The 18,875-nt window shown below is 36.4% G+C and overlaps 1 protein-coding gene across 4 annotated transcripts in view; it reads right to left on the bottom strand.

Annotated features, from left to right (window-relative positions):
• KAT6A (lysine acetyltransferase 6A) overlaps positions 1–18,875 on the bottom strand; it is a 115,171-nt gene that overhangs the window by 12,085 nt on the left and 84,211 nt on the right. For all 4 annotated transcript variants that reach the window (XM_045879902.2, XM_064585491.1, XM_045879901.3 and 1 more), the window contains exons 9-14: positions 13,838–13,953; positions 6,867–7,008; positions 5,241–5,402; positions 4,067–4,160; positions 1,693–1,924; positions 752–959 (exon numbers count right to left, since the gene is read on the bottom strand). In XM_045879902.2, the coding sequence (XP_045735858.2) occupies positions 752–959; positions 1,693–1,924; positions 4,067–4,160; positions 5,241–5,402; positions 6,867–7,008; positions 13,838–13,953 (954 nt within the window). The remainder of the gene's footprint in view (positions 1–751; positions 960–1,692; positions 1,925–4,066; positions 4,161–5,240; positions 5,403–6,866; positions 7,009–13,837; positions 13,954–18,875) is intronic.

Raw genomic sequence — 18,875 nt, 5'->3', positions numbered from 1 at the left:
AATTTATAAACAGAGAGGAGATGGGCTCTGGAGCATGGGCAAGAAAAAGGGGGTGTTTGAAAAAAATGAAAGAAAATGTCTGTAGTTATTTTGATTTATTTTTATTCTGAATATTTAATTTCATTTTGAAAATTAAATTACATTAAATGGGCGTGAAACTGCTTACGTTTATCAAAAGAGGACATAGATTTTTAAAGGATGAAAGCACAGCTTAAAAAAAAAGAACAGAGAAAGATACGCATCACATGAAGAAAAATACTGAACACTACGAAATGTTGTACAGTCCCTCATTAACCCTTTAACGGCTTAAAGACATTCTGTACCCACTGAATTATTTAGTGCTCTATTAGAAAACATACACGTTTATATTATTTCCTTAATGTTTTATTTTAAGGAAAAGGGATATTCATTTCATTTTTAACAATGGTCAGAATTAAATTAAATTCAGATTCCTCAATTACTACCACACAGCTTGAACTTTAGCTGTTTATCAGGACCCTGGTAAGGAATTCTTAGTTCTAAGTAATACATTGTAACAAATTTGAAGGTCTCCTAATGATCCAAGGCTTAAAAATCTACAAATAAGTAAACAAAACCCAGTCTTCCTAAAATTTCTATCACTGAAATCAACCCTGAAATGCTAATGTGAACTGTGTGGGCTTAAGATATTGTATGTAACACGTATCACAATACTCATGAACCAAAACCAGAGCCTTCTGTCATCAAAAACAGAGACTAGTCATGCCCTTACACTCGTCTCTAATTCTCTTTCCTGGCACTGTGGCTCTTCGTTTTCGCCTTCCTCAGCCTCCTCTTCTTCCTCCTCTGAGACAACAGAATTGGAGACTATGACAGGAGTCCAGCGCAAACATTCTGGATCTACATCTACAGGTCGCAAATTCAGTTGAAGCTTTGCCATGTGATCCTGGATAAGTTTTTCCCGGCGGATTATCACAAATCTGGAACCAGAGCAAAGTTTATAGCAATCAACGATGTACAAGGAGTACCTAACAATGAATATGGAGCTATAATCCCCAGAAAACCATGGAGGTAATGACAAATCCTTCAAAAACTGCCCACTCGGGAGCATGAAATACAGAAATAACAACAGCCACCATATGAGATAGCTAAGAAATACGAAGTTGGACAGCTACTTCACACTCAATGAGAACAATGGATGAAGTGATTTTAACCATTCACTGTCTCACACTTCCCACCTCTGGAATTGCTGCTACTCTCCTGTACCCTATCTCCTATCCTCCATCTTTCTAGCCCAATGCCTCCTTCCTTTCTCTGTGATCTTTTCCCAACCCCTTTAGATAAGGGTGAGCTGACCTTCCTTTGACCTACATTTTACTTTGTACCACTTTATATGGAAATAAATCATGGGAATATTTTATTAGACATTATTTCTAGAGTTGTTACCTCTTGTATTAAAGGTGCTGCCAACATTAGAAAAGAAAAGCTTCAATAGCTTAGGTCCGAAAGTTAGAAGGAAGACCAGAAAATACAGTTGAAAAAAAAAAAATGCGGTCAATGGTATCAAATATCACAGAAACGAAAATGGTGTCTCAGGATCACCAATGTACCACTTATATTAGTTTATGCCCTTTCACTGATAATCTGGCTGCCTCATCCAAACACTTCTACCTAATTGTCTTTGGAAAGTATACGAAGGGATGTGATACTCACTGGTCACTGCGGAAGTCCAGCATTCGTAGGTGGTGGAGTGTTGAAGTAATGTCTTGAGGGCAGATTCCAGTCAACTTGCTTAACTTCTTAATGCTGATTTGCTTGTCATTTTGGTGATAAAGGCACTCCAATATTACACTTTTCCAGTAAGCCATGTAGGAAAGACGACCTAGATCGGATAATGGTTTCTCTGGAGACCCTGCTTGGCCTTCACGCTTTGATAACAAATAACCTAAAGAAACCCCCGAATCACAAATATGTCAGAGAGCCTAAAATAGGCTAATTCACCAAAATAACAATTCCCTCTTCCACAACCAATCTAAGTAGTATAGGCAATAATAATGTCAAGGGTAAATTCCTTCAAGAAAAAGAACAAAACTGAAAAATTACTTCAACACAGATTTGCACAAGATTATGTAATTTGTATACACTGAACCTTAGGTTAGTATTACTTTGTCTATACTTACTATAAATCACACTGTTAAAATAAATCAGAGGACTTCATATTAATAGGATGCATTAATAAGATTAAGGCAATAACGCTTTTTATTTTACGGGGGAAAACCTCCCTTGCATTTTTACTTGGACCACCAGATAGCAACAGCTATATCTGAATTGTTAAACAATACAAAAGAATGCCTTCATTTTTACATAATCCTATCTGTTAAGATCGTGGTTCTTCTGTGAGTGAATCAGATGACAATTTCTCACTTCAGCCAAAGCTCTCCTCACTATGACCTCTTACCCTTAAACTCTTAGTGAGCAAGGATGTCAGCGTGAGGGTGTCCCTGTGAGTGTATGGTGGTATCTGTTCTCCTGTCTAGAGCAGGACTCTCAAGAACAGAAAAAGAAAGGCATAAATTGGGGCGCCTGGGTGGCTCAGTCGTTCAGCGTCTGCCTTCGACTCAGGTCATGATCCCAGAGGCCTGGGATCGAGCCCCACATCAGGCTCCCTGCTCGACGGGAAGCCTGCTTCTCCCTTTCCCACTCCCCCTGCTTGTGTTCCCTCTCTCGCTGTGTCTCTCTCCGTCAAATAAATAAATAAAATCTTTAAAAAAAACCAAACAGGGGTGCCTGGGTGGCTCAGTCATTAAGCGTCTGCCTTTGGCTCAGGTCATGGTCCCAGGGTCCTGGGATCGAGCCCCACATCGGGCTCCCTGCTCGGCGGGAGGCCTGCTTCTCCCCCTCCCACTCCCCTCGCTTGTGTTCCCTCTCTCTCGCTGTCTCTCTCTGTCAAATAAATAAATAAAATATTTGAAAAAAAAAAAAGGCATAAATTCTGAGAGCATCAACAATGGAGATGGCAGAAGAAATGCAGTTTTTTGTCATCAAAGGAAACTACTAAAAAGCAGTCTGTGAATGGTAATGTGGGAAAATAGATTACATTAGGAAAAGCAAATGAAAACAAATACTGTAATCACAGACTGCTGTTTGCGTATCTCAAAAGTATAACTAATTAGTATAATAAAATATTTTCCCCTAACTTTGCTACTTAATGGCATAACACATCCAAACACGAGTCCTACTTCAAAACAATATATTGATATTAAAGGAAATAATCTGAGTTGCACTCTCTACTACCAATCTAAGAAGGCCAAGAAAACGTACAAAATAATCAATGGCACATATTTCCAATAAAATACGGTCAGGAGTACAGTCTAAGGCCAACTAGAATAAGCTGAACTGGTCCATCTGAGAATTAACTTCTTAACACTGGTGATATAATCATCTGATATTTAGAAGAACTGCCTGTATCAAAATATTCCCTCAAAAATCACTTTGTTATAATCAATATAAAATTTACTGTAAGCATATATTTACTTTCTAAGCAAGACTATCAACACGTAAAACAAAATTCAAATTCTACAATGACTTTTTAGAGCTGTTTGGCTTTCAATGTTTAAGTCAGATTAAATTATTTCCTATGCCATTTATTTTTAACATTTTTTTAAGGTGCACTGCATATTTTAACCACTAGGTAGAGCCCGTAACTAAAAAATGATGTACGTATTTTCCCTGATAATTAGGTAACAAATAAGGTGAGTGCTGTACTTCTTTACTGTACTAACTTACACAATGTGTTGAGTATTGCTCTGAGTTAGAATTATCATGAAACTAAGTTCCACCTGTAAATTAAGAGTTGAAAATTCAAACTATATGCAACAGATCATAAAAAGTTGGTGTTCGGTATAAGCTATTTAAAAATATTTCATGTCCAATCAAAAGAAAAAAATTCATGACTTTAGGTTTTAAAGTCCCATACTGTGACGAAAGATACTAGCAACCAATAAATCATCTGCAAATCTCTAAAAATATATATATATATACAGGAGGTCCACAAGAAGAGATAATGAAAAATTATTATAATCCTTACTGAAATCGATGAGAAACCTGCCATAGCCCTTACGCTGGTATTGGGGAAGAATCATTATACAGGAAACGTTGTACTTCTGTTGGCAGTGCTTTTCCTGGTAAAGAAAGTTTTAAAACAACATGCGAGTAAGACTGAATAGTAATGCTAATTATTAAGAAACAAAGACTAACAGTCAAAACCATAGCCCTGGTCCTTTGAGAATAGCATGCACATCAAGAAAAAAAATACCCCACTGGGAGGAGACAGGACAATGTTAAGTCATTGCCATTACCCACAAAGCAACCATCCCAGGAGAATAAAAATGTAAAATAAAATTATGCCATCTAATACCATCTGCAACTCAAAGACAGTATGCCATTGCCTAAGATGAGCAGAGGAATCTGAGTCCCAATCAAACTGCAAAGCTATAAATGATGAGTCAGTGTGGCACTCCAGAAATGGGAAAACTCATCTACCACTTCAAAGACTCTCTTATATTTCCTGGTCTGGCGCTACACAGGGCAGTCCCATCTCCCCATCGGTTGTATCTAACTTCACAAAAAACAATCTCAAAATGTTGGGCATAGGCCCTTTTAAAAATCAGGCAATATATATAAAATTATACTTAACTTCTGAAATAGACAATTAACAGAAAGCTGGTACTCCCACTTAACTCTTTCATACACTCAGATTTTATCATAGGATAGCTTAAATAAAAGTACATCTTTTATGTTGTTTTACTACAAAAAACACCTTTTGTTCTCCCCAAGAGAATGGAAGATTACAGGAAGGAGAGAAAATACCCGTGAATAAAAATGGCTTCTTATTCTTATTTCTATTCTTCAAATTTAAACTAGGACGAGAAGATTTAAAATGAGAAAAAGCTCACAGAGGTATTGACTGTGTTTATTTCACAAGTTCTATCTATTACTACCGTGGGACTAGAAGTGATTTAAAAACTTTTCCTCTTGAGTATAAACGGCAGCTCATGTTCCTAGGAGAGTACAGTCTGTTGAATGTTACTAAGCACCTTCGAGCTCTTGGTACATTTCTGAATGTTCCTTCATTTTCCTTTCCAAAAAGCTAGATGGTACCCAGAAGGTGCTGCATTGTGTAGTGTCTCCTAGTGAGAACTGACAAAGATTGTTTCAGATTCCCATGTGAATTCAAACAAATTTTAAGCTGATATACTTACTTTAGAAAAGTAGCCAACAAGGTGGCAGCCCTTGACATCATTCTGTGTTAGTACATAAAAAAGAAATGGCTCCACGTCATAATAGAGTGTTTTGTGGTCAAGAAACAACTTTGCCAAGAGACACAGGTTCTGACAATAAATGGTACTCACATTCCCATCAACCTAGAGGAAAATAAGAACAAAATGATGAGGAAAGTGGTTCTTTAGTTCTAGAATAATAATACACATCACTTACAAATACCTGTGAGTATCCATAGTCCAGCCTAAGAGAAGCTGTCAGTGATCAGAACCTGGAAGCTATCCTTTCAACAGCAGAATTAGGGTACCTGCTGTTTTAAGACAACTAAACATATAAAATACTCTACTTCAACAGAGTACGATTAGCTAGACGAGGAAATGATGACCCTTTTAAAAATTGCATTTTCTGCAACAAGAGTGGCTGCAGTAATACCTCAGATGGCAAGCTGATCTGATTCATTTTTTAAAGTAATTCAACAAAAGATCTAAAAGCAACCTCTTCTAAAATACATTTAAGTAAAACAAGGTGTAACTAAAGTCTCTATGCCAGCAGCGAGAAGCAATGTAGTCTGACTGCCATGATCAGATTTACCCCAAACAAAGCTATTTTCAGGAGTATATGCCAGAGGCACCAAGCAGGTTCCCTAGGTAGGAACCTGGCAAATGAGGTATTTCTTGGAACCGGGTTGGCCAAGATCAGGAGCACTGCAGTGTATTTCTCCTGACACACACCTGTGTTGTTGGGAGTTGCCAGAGCTTGCTCTTTTATGCAAATGCCAATGGATGCCCACATTAAACCCTATGACATTGCTATTTCAGGACTGAAACCTCCTCCACAATTTCAGTAACTTAGTAGTACTTCTTTTAAAATACACAGCAACATATGCTTAAGGTGAGCAGCAGTCTGCTCTTGGGTATTCTGAAACAGTATTGTAAACCACACCCTTCCTCCTCCCCTCAAAGTGAAGAGCTCCACTAGTGCTCCCCTAAAATGAAGGTGTAGGGAAAATCAAGAAAGTTAGAGACTGAGCAGATCCCGACAATCTGAAATTCTATCATCACAGTCAATAACAGAACTGGATACATGGCAGGTACTCAAATTAACACCTGGCGATGACACCACAGAACTGAGGCTCAAGAAACCCATGACTGACAACAGAATCACAGACATAGCCTAAGTCATATCATCATGATGAAGTGAAAAAAAAATTTTTGTATCTTTACAAAGTAAGATTTACTACAGCTATTAAATATACCTCTACAAAATATTCCTTTAAGTAGAGCAAGAGAAATTTTTTCATTTAAATACCATTTCAAAGGCTCTAAGATGCAATTTTATCACATCTAAACATAAACAATCAGTTGGCGTTTTATAATCAAATGGAATCCTGAGTTACAGAATAATTTATTCTGAGATCAAGCTGGTGTGACCCTGGTACCATTTGGGTTGGCCTAATTCTGCTTCTCATAACAGCTGAATTATTGGACTCAATCGTTGAGTACAATAGTAAAATAACATTTCAAAAAAATCCAAGTACAATTAGACACAGTATAGGTGGCACTACATTCGAAATGATAGGAAGACAACTATAAAAACATCTACTTTACCTCAAAGACAGAAATATTATTTTTTCTGTAAATCTCATTGGCAGGAGGATGGAACCAACCACATTTCTTCATGTGCTGCTGGAGAATAGTTCTACTTTTCATATATTTTAGACAGAATTCACAAAGATACAATTTAGGCAGCCTGTAAATAATAATTAAACAAAAAAAGACAGGGCTTTTTATAAGACCGTAAACTTTCACAACTATCCTTTTTTGACACTCATTACTACCCAAGTAAAAAGGTGGAGAATGCATTGTCATCCCCATTAATCAAATGAAAGAGAGAAAACAAACTAAAGATAAAACTAATTTGGTTAACAGCATCCAACTAATTAACAAGGAGGGCAAGGGTGAGAAGTAAAGATATCCAATTCAGTGATCTTATTAGACTAACACTTCCCAGGCTTTTTTAAAATTTACCCACGTGGCAGACAATGAAAATCTCATATTCTCCCCTCCTTGATAATCTCTACTAAGTAGAAAATAAAACCTACCTTCAGAACACCCAGTAAGTGAAGAAGATTTTTGTCAAGGTATATATGCTGTCTTCCTTTATTTGATCATTTATCCATTTTTTTCAGAACAACATGGGTTTGGACATCCACTCATATGTGGATTTTTCTTGGTAAATACAGTACAGTAATATAAATGTAACTTCTTTATGATTTTCTTACTTTATCTTCTCTCTAGCTTACTTTATTCTAAGAATATAATATATAGTACATGTAACACAAAATATGTTGACTGTTTATGCTATTGGTAAGGCTTTTGGTCAACAGTAGACTATTAGTTAAGTTTTGGGGGAGTCAAAAGTTATACATGGATTTCTGACTGTGTGGGGAGTTGGTGCCCCTAAATGCAGTGTAGTTCAGGGTCAACGGTACTACTGTGTGTCAGACCTTGTGCTAGGTGCACTAAGTATAGAGTGCTGAATAAAATGGATATAAAGTGGGTATTATAAAAGCAGACTTTATACATCTTTTTAAGTATAAAACTATAATAATACATCTTTTCAAGTTAGGACATCCACTATACTACCTCCTTCCTTTGACCCCTGAAATTCTGGCTTTCCCTCTGGTTAAATATCCCATTAAATTCTGCAACTTAAAAGTCTATTATTCAACAAGTGAAATAAAAGTTCAAATTTTTCTTTCAGATGTTCTGTTATTAATTTATATTTATACAATAGTCAAGCTATTTTAGCAGTAATTTAATAGGACTTCTTTACAATGTCCCGTTTATGAGGAGCTAGGCAAGTGACTGGATCAGTTCATAAAGTAATGGAAATAATATAACCTAAATTAAAAGTCAGTGGCTTTTATACCTATTTTAGTGTAATCCACAAGACCATGTGGCTCTTCTATTATAAAATACACACCTCATTTATCCTCAGCACAGACTTCCCTGCATCCTGAACTGTGTCTAGAACTGGACATGCCTTGGTAATCTGAGATCTGATACTATCATTAAAAGCTACATATACAAAAATACTAGATATGAGGACAAAAACCATAATCCAAACAAATTACTGCATTTTCTCTCAAATAAAGAAGTATTGAAGCTGAAGGAAATTTTAATAAACCTCATTAGTTTAGTTGCTATCAGTGTGGATAGCTATACTTTAAAAAGATTACACTGGAATTAAAGAAAAAAGTAGATTAACACACAAAAACGTCTAATTTGTTAAAGTGTGAAGACTACACTATTTTTTCAAGTACTACTTTGGAAGCCACTTTTAAAACATAATTATATTTTATCTGAAAACATTTAACATTCAACTGAGACCTTTGCCAAGGTGTATTCATGGAGCTCCAGTCCTGTATGCAGTAAGTGTTTCATGCTCAAATAAGGGTGGAAAAAGGCATGTATGTGACTTTTTTCTTTCTCTCTTGGAGATTTACAATGTGTATTCATTCTTCCTACACAACCTCACAGCTTACTTTTAAAACTGTCGTTCATAGCACACTAAAAGCTTCCAGGGAACTGCTGAGGTATAATATTTCTAAGTGTCTACAATATCTAATACTGGTTTCCAAAATCTCTCATATTAGACAAACCAATACAACCTGAAATTATGGCATTAGTACAAAAGTCATTTCAAAACAAAGTACTGAGTAAAACAAATAATAACTGGCATTACAAATCGAAGTCAAGAAACAGGAGCCAAGAGCACTGAAAAGAAAGATTTCCTAGGTGACCCTTACTTCCTTTGCATGCTGCCTCAAATTCTACTACACAGAGAAGGAATGGCAGTAAGATAGATAGCTTTTTTTACCACCAGAATTAAAAAATCTCAAAACGAAATGGCCCCAATTATAAACTTCATTATCTAATGTGGGCACTAGATATACTAACAGAGTCTCAGAGCCGACCCACAACTGCCAGACTATTTTCCTGAATATGTGGATTTTGAATAATTTCTTCTTCTGAAAAGAAAGGTAGAAGGAAGTTCTCCCTGGGTAATTAATGGCATCCTCCTTCTTCCAACTACCTTACCTTTATTTACCACTGCTAAATTCTCAATGAGCAATTCTACCTTGTTGCAACATAAAGATATAGAAGAATCTGTGAATACGGTTACATTTTGAGAGCTAAATATTACAACTAAATATTCCCTACAATGTGAATCTGAGCAACATAAACAAAATCCTGGGAAAAAAGGAAGGGAGGGAAGAGTGACAGGCCACTAAACTTTCTAGATTATGCTAAAGATAAATGCCAACGTTAAAAGCATCCAATTCAACTTTTAGGTCTTGGTACAGAGACATGAAAATAAAGTACAACTTATTTTGTAAGGTCTATGAAAGAAGGTCTAATTTTTAAAGCTCTCGCAGTAAGCAAGTTGTTCAAGGAAATCTAAGAAGGAATGAAATCTATAAAAAAATTACTGCCAAGTCTTATCTGGTAAATTTTAAGTTCATGCTATTTCCTTGAATAGCAGGATATGTGATAGTTTCTTGATTAAAAAAAAAAACTTCAGCAAATCTTAGTATCTGAAAAATGACAAAGTAAAAGCAAGCATCATAATCTACTTGATTCCAAACTCAGTTCTTGCTGAAAACATTTTAAAATAAAGCCTCTTACTTTATTATAACCAAGCCCACTGGGATGACACTGTTAGTCTAAAGGCATCTGATAAAACTCCTAGAAAAACAAAATGTTTTAGTACAGTACATATGGCTGAAGTTCTTTCACTGAAAAAACACATCATATAGAAAGAACATCAGATTACATGCAATGAAGTATAGTTATAGAGAGTATGAATATTCTTAGCCCTAAAGAATACTGCTGGGTGCTGCTTTTTGTCATTGTCTTCCTGACAGAGCATCTAGGCCTTGACTATCAAATAGGTGTATGGTCGCTTTGATCAATTGCATCATGAGGTGTAGCTTCTATACCTGAAATTGATTCTAGAGTCAGCCACTCTGCTGATACCCTAGCATGTGAAGGCAGGACTGGGCCAAAACTGTACGCACTTTAGAAGCATTGCTTCCCTTACTTCTAGGATGATGCAAATATTCTTCCCAGGAACTCCTATGAGGTATCTTCTTGGCTTCTGAACATTGCCCAAGATAGTAGCAATTTGTGTAGTCTTTATAATAGGTCTACTTGTAGTAAAATTTTAATACAACAACAAAAACTCTGTCAAATATTACTTAAATCAAAGATCATGGTAAAAGCCATGTGAGATCAATGTAGATACAGATGCTATACAGAGTAGTGCAAGCTTGATGGTTAAAGGTTATGGCTATGTGGTAAGAGAAAAGTGAGACTAAATCCTGGTCCTTCCACTTATGAACTGTATGGTCTTGAATATGTTTGCAGGGCCCTGGTCTGGAAAATGAAGATAGTAATATTTACCTCTCACAGAATTATTCCAGAGATATTTAGTCCAGTACCAAGCTCAATGATGGTAACTAAAGCTACTATTAATTTATGATTAATACTATGAATAGTTTTATTCTTTCATTCATTTTATTTCATCATTAATGGTCACCGAAAGACCTTAAGGATGCTGGGCTTTAGTAACTGGGGCTGTAAGTAATCTATGTATCAAATTAAGTCAGGAACAGGATCAAAAAGGAGAGGAAACTTCCCAAGCTACTTAATTACAATCCTTTAGGATTTCAATATGATCTCCTTGCAAAAAGGTTATTATGAAATAAGTTCTAAACAGCTCAGGAGTAGGATATCCCACGATCATAGTCACTCTTGCCTTCAGCCCATCTATGTCATGTTTTAGGGGATTCTCTATGAAACCTGTTTGCCATATATGAGCATCACATGGCCCTGTTGGAGAAACTTAGGGTTAAAACTCTGGTTTATACTATTCAATGTCTAAGACTTAACCATACTGCTCCAAACAAAGCAGCATTATTGGCTTCATTGTTGTTGTTTCATTTTGTTTTGTTTTTTAGGTCAGAGATGCAAGATTACTTAAAATACAATGCACACACAAATATCTGGATATTATGGGATATAATGCACAAGCCCACTTCCCAAAAGATTTTCCTTTTGGGATCTTTTCTATTTGCTGCAACTGTTCTGTTCTTGCATTCCCAAAAGATTTTCCTTTTGAGATCTTTTTTATTTGCTGCAACTGTTCTGTTCTTGCATGCTTTGGGATTTTGAGTTTTTTAAGAAGTGTTCAAAACCTTGAATATTAAGAATAACTTAGAAGTAATTTAGCACAGAATAATAAATTCTAATAAAATAAAACAAAGTAAGGCCCTAGGTTTTTTATTTGGAAAACATAAGGTCTACTTATGTTGGCATGTTAGCCAACTCAAGTTTAATAGAACAAGCCTAAACTCATTTAAAATTAGACATATGTATTTTTAAAATGTAACTAAGAGAATTATGAATGAAGAAAAAGTCATAATTACTTAAGAATCTATTAAACTATAGAATATTTTTTGATGGAAAATTCAGGGAACACTCCACAATGGATAAAGAAATGTACTAAACATCTAAAATTTTATTTAAGAAAATGTCTAAAATTTTATTCAAGAAAGTTGATAAATTTTACAGTTCCTATCCCATTGCTGCTTTCTACTATGATTCTTATTTTTCTGTAGGCAATGTTTATTAAGAATAAACTGATAACCAATTCCCTCAAACCTGATAAAGAGATCAGGTTCTAGTGACAATCTTATCAGAATAAAAAACATTTTTAATGAAGCCTTTTCATATCTTAAAAGACAACAGCCTCATGGTTCCACTCTCATTCTCTTGAAAAGCAAGTGCTGAGGCTGGCTCTCTAGTATCATCTCTGAGTAAATTTCCTCTCCTCCCCGTGAGTACAGGAGTCAAGGTGCCTATGGTTTCAATCTCTCTGTACCGCAATCCCTGCACCAGCTGATTCGCACGCACATGTTAACAAACTTTGTTGTCTAAGTCGAGCATGTTTTGATTTGGACAGCTTGCAAAGAGTTCACTAAATAAATGATAATAATTATTTCTTTAAACTTAACGAAGAAATTAATTCCTCAGCATATTTCTTCTTGATCCTGTAATTATCTGAATATCCAGAACTCTTGAGGAATTGCCTTGAGTACCTGAGTTCTGTAAGTAGTTGAGGAATTTCCTGCCCTCTTTTTTAACATATATAAATATATAATCACATATCATGTAATCTTCTTTTAACAATGTGTTAATTTTTGTTTTCCCATGATATAAACAGAGTGCTGCCTTACAGATCTAACACAGTGTTTAAGGCTAACTAACCCTACAATAATTGACTCTCAATTGCTTGTGTGTTAGCTTCCTGAAATTTTGCTTTCTCTTTTTTTTTTCCCCAGTCACTGAGGTTTGTGTCCATAATAATATTCTCATTCCTGTTTTTTCTACGTCTGCTTACATCTGGAAACCAGTTATCAAATTATGTGGAAAGAAAAAGTAAAAACAATACTGAGTTTTAGTTTGTTGTTTTTTTTTTTAACAAATATACTAGCTTATTCCCAGCTTCTGGAAATAAACCATGTTAAAGCACTCTGTATACTGTAAAGCACTAAATAAATGTTATAATTACCTGTGCTAATATTTTGGACTAGCAATGTCACTAATAGGTAAAAAGCCACATAATGAGAGTACTCTGAACATGTGTTTAACTCACAGAGCACTTATTATTCCTTACAACACTCTGCTAAATGGGAAACCTGAGGCCTAAGTAGTTTACAAATTAAAGAGAACATTAATGTGACTGCTACACTTCAAAGTTTAATTTTTTGACCAAAACTTTTCAACTCTTTTAAAAATTTCAACCCTAAAGGAAAAAAATACTATCTGACATTATTGAGAACTTATCTCCTAAGTGATTTACATGTTTTAACTCAATTTAATGTTCACAATAAACCCTATGAGGTGAATACTATTTTTACCCCCATTTTGCAGATGAGGATACTGAGGTACAGGCTAGTTGGATAACTTCTAAGGTTATATAGCTTATAAATGTCAGAATTGAGTCATGAAACCAATTTGGCTTTACTAAAAATGCTGCCTCATCCCAAAAAGCTCGTGACTGATTACTTTTTATGTCTTGAAACCCAAGCTATTTACATGTAATATTACTGCATACCATTTGTCCAATTATTCCTGGGAAAACAAACCATTCACTAAGTTTGTTAAATTATAAAAATTTAGACAAAAGGTTACTCAGTGGAACTTTATTTATACTTCAGTAGTGCGAAGTATGAAGGCAAATTTCTCTTAAAGAAAAAATGTTTCCCTGTCGTTCTGACCATGTGTCAGGTTTCCAATTTTAAGTAACAGCTTTTGGACAGGTTACAGAAAAGAAAATCTAAAGCCAACTGGGATTAAGTGGCTGCCAAATTATGCTGCTACTATGGACATTTACAAGCCACCAGTTTCCTCAAATGTATAAAGATGAGTGGACTAAAATGTCCCCAAGATCTAGTGTTGGGAGTTCTATGAATCTAAAAATAGAAGGTAAAGGGTTTCTCAAAACATACCTTGAGTATTCTTGAGGATATGGGGAGGAGTACCAGGTGTGAATTTCATACTTCCCAAACTCAATGACAGAGGGACAGCGGACTTGTGGATCAGGGGGACCAGTCACTCCAACTTTCTGTGCAGTCAAAAAATACATCACAAAAGTTAGCTAAATTAAATCTACTGGGATAGATATTTTAAAAAGCTGAAATTAAATGTTGTCCTCTCAGGATTCCAAAGAACAAAAAAAAGCCAGGAACAAACTAACAAGTTTTGAAATAAGCTGTATTATTTTTTGTAAACAGGGTACTTGAATGGAGAGCAAAAATGATTATACATCTTTTAGAACCAAATGCAACTGGTGTCATTCCATTTTCCATATTTAATAAGACTGCGAATATTTTCCGCAATTAAACTCACTCCCTTAATTACTTAGTTGTTAAAGAGCTGCTGGCATTTGGGGATAGAAGACAAAGAATAATTTTTTTTTTTTTAAGATTTTATTTATTTATTTGACAGAGAGAGACATAGTGAGAGCAGGAACACAAGCAGGGGGAGTGGGAGAGGGAGAAGCAGGCTTCCCGCGGAGCAGGGAGCCCGATGTGGGATTCGATCCCAGGACCCTGGGATCATGACCTGAGCCGAAGGCAGATGCTTAACGACTGAGCCACCCAGGCGCCCACAAAGAATAATTTTTAACAAGGAGGGAGAAGGAGCTCTGAACACTTGCCAATGTCATACAGACAATGCCTTACCAGACAACAGAAACGACCCACTGAACATGTGAGCACATAGAGAAAAGAGTGACTATTTGGTTTGGGAAGGTAGGTAATATTAAAAGAATATGACAAAACAAGTACCAAAAGTCTTTAAGTCATTTTACACTGCCCCTAAAATTACCTTCATTAGTAGCTCTTCACAGATTTAAAAACAAAAATACTTTTCTACACATACTGTTATCCCTTTTATCTACCTTCTGTTCATAACGAAAACAATCTCTATGCCCCTATCTCTGCAAAAACCTGAGCCACATTATCTAAAAGAAGAATAATTTGTAAAGCCTTTATGACTTCCACACCAGCAATTTAAATATAAGCCACTGCTGATGACTACAAAGATCAGGTTTTAAAACCTTAAATTCAAGAGCAATTTGATTTGCTCTATAACCAATAGAGGAATAGATTCATACATATATACATGTATATGGGTGAGTATATTATGTATATATTATATATTTATCATGGATACCCCATAAACATTCATTTAAGATTAAGCATTGGGGCGCCTGGGTGGCTCAGTTGGTTAAGTGTCCACTCTTGGTTTCGGCTCAGGTCATGATCTCAGGGTGTAGGACTGAGCCCCGCCTAGGGCTCCGCGCTCAGCTCACAGTCTGCTTGTCCCACTCCCTCCCCCTCTGCATCCTCCCCCACTCTCTCTTTCTCTCTCTAAAATAAGTAAATAAATAAAATCCTAAAAAAAAAAAAAAAAAAGACAACAGTAACACTGACTTAAGAAAAAGAGTTAGAATTTAGCCCAAACACAGTATTAATAACCCTTCATCAAAAGAATAACAAACATTATCCTTCAACTTTATGCTTTAAAACCAGAGAAATTTATTAAAAGTCTCTTGTTGGAGCTCACAGACAGACACACCTCCACACACCCCTACACACTTTCTAACAAAACAGAAAAGATCAGATACTTTTATTCACTGTTTTATGTAAATTCATTTAAGGAAGAAGGCTCTTCACTACAACTAATAGGAGAACTCTCCCTGGCCTTTCTAACCATTTTCTTTTATAAAAAGGCCAAGGGATTTATCTCAGGTTTCATACTGGAATACAGCCAAGTGAAACCTCAACCTCTTAGACATCTCAAAACAAAAGACAAACATCTATTAGTTCGATCAATTGTGTTATGAGACCAAGGAGTACTGGGGCTCTTCCAAATGCAAAAATCATTAAAAACAAACACACAGGAGGGGAAGAATGAAGGGGGGGAATCGGAGGGGGAGACAAACCATGAGAGACTATGGACTCTGAGAAACAAACTGAGGGTTCTAGAGGGGAGGGGGGTGGGGGGATGGGTTAGCCTGGTGATGGGTATTAAAGAGGGCACGTTCTGCATGGAGCACTAGGTGTTATGCACAAACAATGAATCATGGAACACTACATCTAAAACTAATGATGTAATGTATGGTGATTAACATAATAAAAAAACAGACACACAAGACAGGATTAAAATAAGATTTTTTCATTTCTCAAAACCAAAATAAAACTTGTAAAAAGGCTTTAAAAACACTATTTTTTAAACTACATTCCAGAATCAAGTATTCTAATTCATAAAGTAGCATCTTTTAACCTATCTTCACAGCTCAAAATAACAAGAACAATAGTATAGAAAGTATTAGAATAACAAAATATCAGAAAACAACTTCCTGAGCCAAGGATCAAATACAAAGCACAGAGGTTGAAAAGATGCACCTGCTGAGGCACTGCCTGTCCTTTGAGAGCTTTCCCATCAGCTGCCCGTGGCTCTTCTAGGCGGATGCCCGATGTAAAAGTGGATAGCCAGTTCCAGTATAACTGCTTGCACATCACTGCAACTCAGAGAGTCTGTGTAAAACTAGATTCACAGCAGACTTCCCCACCGCCTTTACCTATCCTCGAGGACCTTTCTGCACTGTGAAATGGCTGGCACATGCGCTCATCCACCTCTGTCCTCCACCACCATCTCCAACTCCCTTATGAAAGCCTCAAGAGCCTGTGTACTTCCGTTTACTACGGTTTACAAGTTAACAAAGGCTCTCTGCAGTGAGGAAGCAACAGCTGCATACAAACCACTCATTAACTCAGTCCTTCCAAAATCAAACTGTCAAATCTGAAATGAAAGGCACCAGGGTGGCTCAGTCAGTTAAGCATCTGCGTTCGGCTCAGGTGGTGATCTCAAGGTCCTGGGATCCAGCCCCACACCAACGGCAAGCTCCTTGCTTCACAGGGAGTCTGCTTCTCCTCTGCAGTCCCCTCAGCCCCCCACTTGTGCACTCACAAGTGCGCTCTCGCTGTCTCAAATAAATAAATGAAATTTTCTTTAAAAATCTGAATGACAAGGTTAGTTTTGCTAGATTTTATTTTTAAATTTCAGCCAAAATACTCTCTCATTAAACATGCAGCTTTCTAAAGCAGCAGCTATCTAATATAATCAAGAACGTAGGGCCGCCTGGGTGGCTCAGTTGTTAAGCAGCTGCCTTCAGCTTAGGTCATGATCCCAGGGTCCCCCATGTCGGGCTCCCAGCTCAGCGGGAAGCCTGCTTCTCCCTCTCCCTGTGGCCCTCTCCTTCCCCCTCGCCCTGCTTGTTTTTTCTCTCTCTCTCAAATAAATAAAATCTTGAAAAAAAAGCACCAAAAATTTTTTTTAACTAGAATTCTGCCACTTTGTGCCTCCTTTTCATTTGAATATGCCAACATCTTGAAAAGATGACATATATTCCAAATCAGAATGGACCTTTCAATCTAAGAAAGGGTGGGGGGCACTAAACCAAAAGGTAACTTTAAATATGCCTACTCTAGATAATAAAACTTTTATTATTAGCAGTTTATGAGAAAAGATTATTACTCTTCTGCAAATACTCCACCTCCACCAAATGACTCTAATTCTAATTTCCAATACACAGAAGCAACTCTTGCAGTACCCTCCAAGTCCAGATCTGGTTCAAACATGAAAATTACAATTGATCTACAACTGATACACAGTTCCGCTCCCTTCCTCTTGCCTTCCATCAGATAGCTCCCCCTCAACTTTCCCTTTCCATTCCCCATGGAAGAATGGCATTTTGAAGTGGGAGTGGAGGGCGGGAGTGTACCCTTATTATTAAGTATGAGAATGTGAAGTGTAGGGAAAGAGAGGTCTTTCTGCTATTTGAACATTTTCCTATAGAAACACTCTAATAAAAAATAATTCTGTTCATTAGGGATTAGAAGTTGCATGATGAAAGAGATATGTAAGAATGAGTTCACATACTCCAAAATGAAGGGAGCATGAACTTAAAGAATAAAAAGAATCAGCATTTGTGGAGCCAATACTGTGCCAGACTGTTATCTCATTTAATCCCCACAGTTGGTTCCTCAAAGTAGAAAAGAATTTGCCCACTTCATAGATGGGAAAAAAGGCTCAGAGAAGTAAAGAGGCAAAAAACTTCAGGAAAGGAACATCAACAGTGAAGAATAAAGATAGAAAAGAACAAAATGAGAGGGCTGAGATACAAAGCACGCACTGCCCTTGATTAATTAATTAATGTTTTGAATTCCAAAAGTTATAAGTTTTTTTTGAACTGGAGCTTAGTTTTCCAAAGAAGTGAAGCTACCAGTTCACAGACTCTTAGCTGAAACCCTTCACACAGAATGTGTTTTGCAATCTTGAATTTTTCGAGTTTAGCGAAGTATTACATATGTATCTGAAATCAACAGCCCCGGCAGGATTTGGGGCAACACTCCATAATCAGATACACTAATATTTCTTTAGCAGAGCATATGAATATTCATATTAAATGGGATAAGTAAAGAATATGTATGGTGTCATGTGAGTTCATACCATGTTTTGCCAACAATTCTGTTTAGTAAGTGAGATCTTACTGTAAAATGAGTTATATATTTTTTTCATTCTCCAAAGAAGATATACAGATGGTCAATAAGCACATGAAAAGAAATCACTAATCATTACGGAAATGCAAATGCAGACCACAATGAGCTATATCACTTCACACCTATTAGGATGGATACTATCAAAAAACAGAGAATAACAAGCGTTGGAGAGGATGTGCAAAAACTGGAATCCTTGAGCAGTGCTGGTGAAAACGTAAAATGGTGCAGGCACTGTGGAAAACAGTTTGGCAGTTCCTCAAAAAAACAGAATTTTCATATGAACCAGTAATATATTAAAGAATTGAAAGCAGAGACTCAAAACAGGTATTTGCCCACCCATTTTCATTATTCACAATAGCCAGAAGGTAAAAGCAACTTAAGCAACTTAAGTGTCCATCGGATGAATGGATAAAACATT

This window comes from Mirounga angustirostris, unplaced genomic scaffold (assembly GCF_029215605.1).
Source record: "Mirounga angustirostris isolate CCGP_5_RB_7025 unplaced genomic scaffold, mMirAng1.0.hap1 SCAF_2, whole genome shotgun sequence".
NCBI classification, from domain to species: domain Eukaryota; kingdom Metazoa; phylum Chordata; class Mammalia; order Carnivora; family Phocidae; genus Mirounga; species Mirounga angustirostris.
Note: the sequence above shows the minus strand (reverse complement) of the source record. Positions and strands in the feature narration are given on the sequence as shown.